The sequence below is a fragment of the Triticum aestivum genome, chromosome 2D, assembly GCF_018294505.1.
Source record: "Triticum aestivum cultivar Chinese Spring chromosome 2D, IWGSC CS RefSeq v2.1, whole genome shotgun sequence".
Taxonomy (NCBI): Eukaryota; Viridiplantae; Streptophyta; class Magnoliopsida; order Poales; family Poaceae; genus Triticum; species Triticum aestivum.
In genome coordinates, this window is record NC_057799.1 from 568717284 (window position 1) to 568725942 (window position 8659).

General features: G+C 40.5%; 1 protein-coding gene across 2 annotated transcripts; it reads right to left on the reverse strand.

The window, feature by feature from the left end:
• Nucleotides 1-1162: 1162 nt before the first annotated feature.
• LOC123054571 (ubiquitin) lies at nt 1163-2642 on the reverse strand. Of its 2 annotated transcripts, none has more exons than XM_044478367.1 (3): nt 2458-2642; nt 2066-2216; nt 1163-1505 (listed from the first exon to the last, which is right to left on the reverse strand). In XM_044478367.1, the coding sequence occupies exons 1-3, from the start codon at nt 2558-2560 to the stop codon at nt 1406-1408; spliced, it is 354 nt and encodes a 117-aa protein (XP_044334302.1). In that variant the 5' UTR covers nt 2561-2642; the 3' UTR covers nt 1163-1405. The 2 variants fall into 2 exon arrangements, with proteins under 2 accessions (XP_044334302.1, XP_044334301.1); XM_044478366.1 differs by having other exon boundaries at nt 2003-2216.
• Between the last annotated feature and the right edge of the window lie 6017 nt (nt 2643-8659).

The following is an 8659-nucleotide window of genomic DNA, read 5'->3' on the forward strand; positions in this document are numbered from 1 at the left end:
AAAATGTTCATGCATTCCAAAATATATTCATGTAATTAAAAAATCTATCTTAAAAATATGACGACACCTCTTAAAAAATATTCATGTAACTTTTAAAAGTGTTAACACATTTTAATGAAATGTTCGTATAACTAAAAAGGTATTTGACTTTTTAAAATGTTTATTTACTTTTATGAAGTGTTGATGTGTTTAAATCTCTTATTATTTTTCAAAAACATTTATATTTATTTAAAAAAGGAAAATGATGATAATCATCATAATAATAAATAGAAAATAAACATAAAAAAGAGAAGGCAATGGGTCTCGGCCATGTAGGACATAGGTGGGCGATTTGGCGACTATATCAGGTGAATATAGGCCTTGTACTCTGCAATGTACATGGTAATTCTCTAGAAAATGTTCTTAATAAGTATTAGTGATGAGTTTACCCATTTCAAAATTTTGAAGTGGAGTGTACCGAAGCAAGACCTATTTCCGTTTCCTTAAGTGTGGGTCTACTTCGTTCTCATATTGGCATCCTTTTGGCGATGGAAGGCTTACCGACGCAGCACTGTATAATAGAAGCTGTTATATAATGTGGATTCCCGAGATACTAGTACTGAACATGACATGGTCCTTGCAGTGTTACTCCAGAGATAGAGTTATAAGCTATGCTGTTTATGCTAACGATGGACCTCTGAATCAGGTGACACAAACTAGCTAGTCTTGCTTGCCACATTTACATTCAGGTTCAGGTGTCCATGCTTTGTATGTCCTGTAACTGTACAGTTTCCTAATTCTCAAGTTCCCTCCATGAACAGCACCGGAGTATGGTCCCTTCCCTGGGATGAAATGTACCCGGTGAACGATGGAGTCACGGTGGAAATTTCATCTATGAAACTACTGTATAGATGGATTCGGTGAAGGTGAATGTAATGTGATTTCAGAACTGCAACTCTGTTTTGCATGCAGATGACATTTAGTTTCCTAATAAAATGGGTACTACTCTGTTTTAACACTGCTCATGCTACACCAGATAGAGATGCAGCAGCAAATGCAGAGTTGCATATTTTGATTTGGACGACGGAACCTTGCAATTCCTAGTAATTAGCAGAAAATGCTGCCCGGGGAAACTTGATTCAACCATAGTCCACACATCACAGAAATATAGGAAGCAAGAGCATTACTTGAATTCATCATCCATTCAAGCTAGTAGACCTCAAATACCTGATTTCATCATTCATGCGAGAGCAAATTGCACAGTACTACGACAGAAACTAAAACAAGAGCATATTTTATGGTTCTAGATTCCAGAAGCAACATTTTAACTAGGATGAACCTTCATATCCAAGAAAGACTCGAACGAAAATGTGAACTCCCAGTTAATCCAGCTATGGCATGCCGCTTGGGTCATGTTTCCAATGCTTCAGTGGAAGCGCAGCTTCTCCTTGGGCCTGATGTCATTGCTGTGGCCGCACTTCTTCTTCCGGCAGTTTGTAGACCTGAGGGGGAGGCGTGCATAGCACCTGCAACCCAAAATCATGGACAAGTTAGGATATATTCTACTTGTGAATGACAAGTACTTGTGATAAGGCAAATAGGCCAAGGCATCAACTATAGTATGCTAATAAGCTAGTAGTTTCCTGGATTCAAACCACATTGAGATATGATCTACATATGCATCGATCCCCATCAAACAGACCACAAAGCAAACATCGCAATTCACAAGCTTCTATCATACATAGACATCAAGATACAAACATGTAAATGACAACAGCATATCAATGTATAGTGAAAGAAATAGTCCATCTACACTACACATGAGCTAGTGCTTGATAAAAAGTACGCTAATAAGCTAGAGTAGTTATCTGGATCCAAACCACACACAAAGATATGATCCCCATTGAACAGAGGACAACAGAAACAACGCAATTCACAAGCTCATAGACATCCAGACACAAACATGCATGTAACAGCGGCACATCGATGGATAGTGAAAGAAATAGTATAAAGGTGTACATACTTGCGACACACAAGCTTGTGCTGCCTGTACTTGAGCGCAAGCGCGAGCAGGTTAGGCTCCAACCTGAACGGGTAGCACGAGCCCCTGCCACCGCCGACGAGGCGCAGCACGAGGTGAAGCGTGGACTCCTTGTGAATGCTGTAGTCGGCCAGGGTGCGGCCATCGTCCAGCTTCTTCCCCGCGAAGATGAGGCGCTGCTGGTCCGGCTGGATACCTGCGATTATCGAAACCAACACAGCGTTCGCGGTTAGTTTGGCACCACAAGACGCTCGCAGTTTGATGGAGGAGATGATGAAATCAACCAATTTGTACGCTGTGAAACAGAGGATCTGCTCAGATCCAGGCCGATGGTATATAACAACCACATTCGATCCAACATATTACTTATAACATGACCAGATTGAGGAGGAGCGAGCAAGAAGGCACAGTCATGGGCGGAGGCGGAGGGCGCGTACCTTCCTTGTCGTGGATCTTGGCCTTGACGCTGTCGACGGCCGCGAAGCTCTCCACCTCCAGCGTCATGGTCTCCGCCGTCGGCGTCTTCACGAAGATCTGCATCCTTGCCGCCGGTTGCTGGCTCTCCTCCCCCTCGCCGCGCCGGGTGGTGGTGAACGGGTAATCCCCTAATCCCTAGTGAAGCGAGGCCGCGAAGGCCGGAAGTCGGTCGGAGGAGGAGCAGCGCGATCACTCTTTGCCGTTGTGGCCCATTGAAGGCCCAACATCTAAGGCCGCTTTCATTTTCTTTCCAGACCTAATGACCTGCCATGTCTTAAAAGCAAGTCGTCCAATTCTTTCGGAAATTATTTTGCATTTATGAATTCTAAACGGGGCTCCTATATTTGGAGCAACCAATTACAAAAAAAAAAACCTGACAACTAATATGAATAGTCCAACCTTGCAAAGTGTCAATCCGAACCTCTCAACACGATAGAAGTATTTCTACCTCTTTCTCAAATGCGAGTAAATTATACTATTCATTATATAAGAAATATTTTTGCGACACTACTTAAGATTTTAAATATTTTGTCTTAATTTATTGGATTTAAGAAAAGTATCCCCCGTTTTCGAAACTGCTAAGTAGTACCACAAAAAAATTCAACTGATAATTTTGTGGTTCAAAGACTAGATAAACGGTGTTATAGTTCTGGTCAGACAAGGTAACTTGTGCAAAATTTCTTAAATCTGGTAAGTTGTGTCAAGGAAAATTTTCATACCATAAATAGTCTCATTTACTCTTACCGCATTAAGTTGGCGGTAATATAGTTGAGTATGACTGCACAGGACCAACACTTATCTTAGATGTTGATTATGCATCATGTTCATCCCATAAGCATTGCATAAGCATCAAGTCGCATTGTATTAAGGATTAATTTGGATATTTGTTAAACCCTAAACCCTATTTTATTTGCCATTTTATTAAATGTTGAATATCTAAACCCTTCTGCCTTTTAGTGTCCTACCCCAAGACTCACCTTGATACTTTGCACATGTCCTTTTTGTTATATTTCAGAGCTACCAAAATTATCTCACATTTTCCCCTTTGTTATGAACCACTTGTAGTTCAATTCCGTTTATCCAATGAAATGGATTTATTTTCTACATAAATTATAAATGCGCACCAAATGGGTTAATTACTTCCGTGTGGCCTTAGTATGGTCCCGAAAGGCTAAAATTAAAAATATCAAATCATTTGGAGCTTGTTTACTGCCCCAAATATTTAATATACAATTGTTATATGTTTAATTAATAAAAATGATTTTATTAAATAAAGTTGTTTTTTGGCTAGCCATGAGCGCAATTAACTAAACTGTGCATGTAGGTGTAGTCCCAGTCTTTCCCTCTCTCCCCTAGACCCAATAGCCCATCTTTATAACCAACAGCCCAATGGAAACACCCCCCAAAGCACACACAAACAAACCCTAACCCTAGTTAGGGCTCCAAAAGATCTAATACAAGCCACCCCATGTCTTGAGATCGTGTCGCCAAGATCATGTCCGGACGGCGTGCCGCCGCCCAAATCCATGAGCCTGTACAACACCAACCAGATATGTGTGTCACTACCGTTTTCCACCGGAACTACTCCACCACATACCTTGGCCGCTGGAGCCGCCACCTAGCACCAACTACCCTTGGTGGAACCTCGTAAAATATATCAAGCAAAGCATGATCTTTAATATTACGATATGAGTTTCTCCTTTGAAAATCACAAAACCTCCCCCAAGCTTAAGGCAAAGCCTCATGCTTGTTTTGAGAAAAAAAGTGAATTTCTCTAATTATGGCATGTTGTTTATGATGTGGCATATATTTTAACATGAAAGCATAGATCATAACTTTGAAACTTCTTATGCTCATAGATGGGAAATTATTGAATTTAGCAACCCCTCCTAGTGAGGAAAGAAATAGCTTAAGCATAAAGAAAGGGAGACTAGTGCCCTTTTTCTTAAATAGTCTAGCAAAATCTTCAACTTTGTGAAGATGATAAAAAACACCTTAACTATCCAATCCGTGAAAGTTTAGAGTTTCATAAATTTTAATAACTTCGGGTTCCATAGGAGAGGCACAAAATTTATCATCAGGTAAAAACAAGTCTCCTAAATCTCTTCTTTTAAATAATTTTTCTAAATCATATGGATATTTATCAGTGTCACATTCTCTAATAGCTTTGGCAAATATCAATTCAAGTTTAGGGGATTGGTTGGAGTAGTCAAAGTGCGTTAAGTCAACTAGAGGGGGGTGAATAGGCGATTTTTATGAGTTCTTCACTCAGGAATTTCAGGGTGAGGAAATTCCTAAGCGAAGAACTACTTGCAGCGGAATAAGTACTCAGATGCAGACATAACATAATGTAAGCACAGTCATCATGATGAAATGAAAACAAACACAGAGTACAGAAAGCATAAGCACATGATAAGCAGGCTGAAGACAAACCGACTGAAGAAATTAAACTGAGGAAATTGAGAAAGTCTTCAGTCAAAGTCTTCAAACAGTAACGATCAAGTACACAACACAGTAATGAGGAAATGAAAGGTTGAGGAAATAGAGCCAGTAGGCTCGGTGAAGACAGTGATTTCGTAGACCAGTTCCAACTGCTGTGACAGTTGTATGTCTGGTTGGAGCGGCAAGGTATTTAAACCTGAGAACACACAGTCCCGGACACACAGTCCTCACCATATTCTCCTTGAGCTAAGGTCACACAGACCTCGCCCAATAACTCGTGGTAAGTCTTCAGGTGACTTCCAAACCTTCACAAACTCGGTCACTCGGCGATCCACAATTTCCTCTTGGATGCTCTAGACCATGACGCCTAACCGTCTGGAAGATGCACAATCTTCAAAGGTAACAAGCGTCGGATCCACACAGGAACAATCTCTTCAGTGATGCTCAATCACTTTGGGTTTGTAGGTGTTTGGGTTTGGGTTTTCCTCACTTGATGATTTTCGCTCAAAGTCCTCGGAGGATGGGATGCTCTCAATGACAAGTGTCAGTTTCTCTCGGAGCAGCCAACCAACTAGTGGTTGTAGGGGGTGGCTATTTGTAGCCTAGGGATCAGCCCGACATGATAAGACATAAATGCCCTTCAATGATATGACCGTTAGGTGGTTAGATATTTTGGGACAGCTGGCGTATAGCATAGCAACGGTCGAAAATTTGACTATCAAATTCCTCAGGGCTACCATGTTCCTCGCTTGTAGACAATCCGCGCTGGCGAATTCCTAACTCCTCAGTCAGAGCAAATTCCTCAAAGACCAGAAAAACTTCGTCTCTGTCACTGAAGAAATTGATTGAACTGCATGAGATTTCCAATAGCTTCACTCGAAAGGATTGGTAGGTGTAGGATTTTGAGATGAGCATCACTTGGAAACTTTTCCTTAGTTTTTCCTCGACCCCCTCTAACAGTATGATGTTTCCTATGACTCAAGAAAGAGAAAAGGAAACTATGAAAATGAAAGTCTTCACACTTCATGTTCCTCGCATGAATATCAAGTCTTCACGGTCACACCAATTTCTTCACTTTCAAAGTCTTTAGAAATCCAAAGTCTTCAGTTGAAGACATTCATTTTTAGGGGTCGACTTTCTTTGTAAATATCAAACTCCTCATAGACTTATAGACATGTGTACACTCACAAACGCATCGGTCCCTTAACCTATAAGTCTTCAATACACCAAAATCACTAAGGGGCTCTAGATGCACTTACAATCTCCCCCTTTTTGGTGATTGATGACAATATAGGTTAAGTTTTCAACGGGGATAAACATATGAAGTGTAAATACTGATATTGACGAATTTGATTGCAAGATATAGAAGAACTCCCCCTGAAGATGTGCATAGTGAGGAATTTGCTTTTGATGCAATGCACATTTGAAGAGTAGAATCATGGAGATCTCCCCCTATATCTTGTAATTCATACACGCATTTAACATATGATATGAAGAATTTGAAATGCATGATGAAATATGGTGACTGATGTAATTCTGCATGCGTGCATTAACATATATGAGGAAATAGCATGCAAAAAACATAGCAAGAGTATCAGACCACCATCGGGTTTAAGTTTACAACTCTCTAACAAAGTCTTCAAAAGAACGAGAGTTGTAACTTAGCAAAACAATGCCCATTTATAGAGACCCGCTTGAAGACTAACTCAAATTTCTCCCCCTTTGTCATCAAATGACCAAAAGGGACGAGAAGATCTAAGCATATATGGCCATTCAAATATATTTGAGCATGAATTATTATTGTTGACATTATCCTCGAGGTAAAAGGTTGGGAGGCTAAACATTAAGCCCCTATCTTTCTCTGTGTTCGATGAATACTACTTGTTCTAAAAATATGCTTTGAGTGCTAGCAATCATGGAAGACTAAATGATAGTTGAGTATGTGAAGTTTGCTTAATCAAAGCTCTGACATAGACTCTTCCTGAAAATAAGATGAATTGTAATTGTTTGATAACTAATAACACGGTTTGTTAGTTTTCAAGAAAGTTTATGATCTATACTTTAACATGTGAATAGTTTGTTACTTGATCATGAAAAGTTCTATGAGTTGAGCTACTGTTATGACATATGATGATGCTAGAAAAGGTGATTGAAATTATCATTGCTCAAACTTGTGCACCTGCTAGCATTCACACTTCATAAATTATTTCTTTTATCATTTACCTACTCGAGGACGAGCAGGAATTAAGCTTGGGGATGCTGATACGTCTCCAACGTATCTATAATTTATGAAGTATTCATGCTATTATATTATCCATCTTGGTTGTTTAATGGGCTTTATTATACACTTTTATATTATTTCTGGGACTAACTTATTAACCCAGAGCCCAGTGCCAGTTTCTGTTTTTCTCCTTGTTTCAGTGTTTCGCAGAAAAGGAATATCAAACGGAGTCCAAACGGAATGAAACCTTTGGGAAATTTATTTTTGGAACGGAAGCAATCCAGAAGACTTGGAGTATACGTAAGGGAAGCAACGAGGAAGGCACGAGGCAGGGTGCGCGCCCACCCCCCTGGGCGCGCCCTCCACCCTCGTGGCTCCCCTGACCGACTTCTTTCGCCTATATATGTCCACATACCCTAAAAACATCGGGGAACAGAATAGATCGGGAGTTCCGCCGCCGCAAGCCTCTGTAGCCACCAAAAAACAATCGGGACCCTGTTCCGGCACCCTGCCGGAGGGGGGATCCCTCACCGGTGGCCATCTTCATCATCCCGGCGCTCTCCATGACGAGGAGGGAGTAGTTCACCCTCGGGGCTGAGGGTATGTACCAGTAGCTATGTGTTTGATCTCTCTCTCTCTCTCTCGTGTTCTTGAGGTGGTACGATCTTGATGTATCGCGAGCTTTGCTATTATAGTTGGATCTTATGATGTTTCTCCCCCTCTACTCTCTTTTAATGGATTGAGTTTTCCCTTTGAAGTTATCTTATCGGATTGAGTCTTTAAGGATTTGAAAAAACTTGATGTATGTCTTGCGTAGGATACTCGTGGTGACAATGGGGTATTCTATTGATTCACTTGATGTATATCTTGGTGATCAACTTGCGGGTTCCGCCCATGAACCTATGCATAGGGGTTGGCACACGTTTTCGTCTTGACTCTCCGGTAGAAACTTTGGGGCACTCTTTGAAGTACTTTGTGTTGGTTGAATAGATGAATCTGAGATTGTGTGATGCATATCGTATAATCATACCCACGGATACTTGAGGTGACATTGGAGTATCTAGGTGACATTAGGGTTTTGGTTGATTTGTGTCTTAAGGTGTTATTCTAGTACGAACTCTATGATAGATCGAACGGAAAGAATAGCTTCGTGTTATTTTACTACGGACTCTTGAATAGATTGATCAGAAAGGATAACTTTGAGGTGGTTTCGTACCCTACAATAATCTCTTCGTTTGCTCTCCGCTATTAGTGACTTTGGAGTGACTCTTTGTTGCATGTTGAGGGATAGTTATATGATACAATTATGTTATTATTGTTGAGAGAACTTGCACTAGTGAAAGTATGAACCCTAGGCCTTGTTTCCTAGCATTGCAATACCGTTTGTGCTCACTTTTATCATTAGTTACCTTGCTGTTTTTATATTTTCAGATTACAAAAACCTATATCTACCATCCATATTGCACTTGTATCACCATCTCTTCGCTGAACTAGTGCAC

Excerpts from the sequence above, each read along its gene's own strand:
- LOC123054571 (XM_044478366.1), bottom strand. The coding sequence starts at position 2,560 with ATGCAGATCTTCGTGAAGACGCCGACGGCGGAGACCATGACGCTGGAG. Across the intron at positions 2,217-2,457 it reads CAAGATCCACGACAAGGAAG|GTATCCAGCCGGACCAGCAG; the intron begins GTACGCGCCCTC and ends CGATAATCGCAG. Across the intron at positions 1,506-2,002 it reads CACAAGCTTGTGTGTCGCAA|GTGCTATGCACGCCTCCCCC; the intron begins GTATGTACACCT and ends TTTGGGTTGCAG.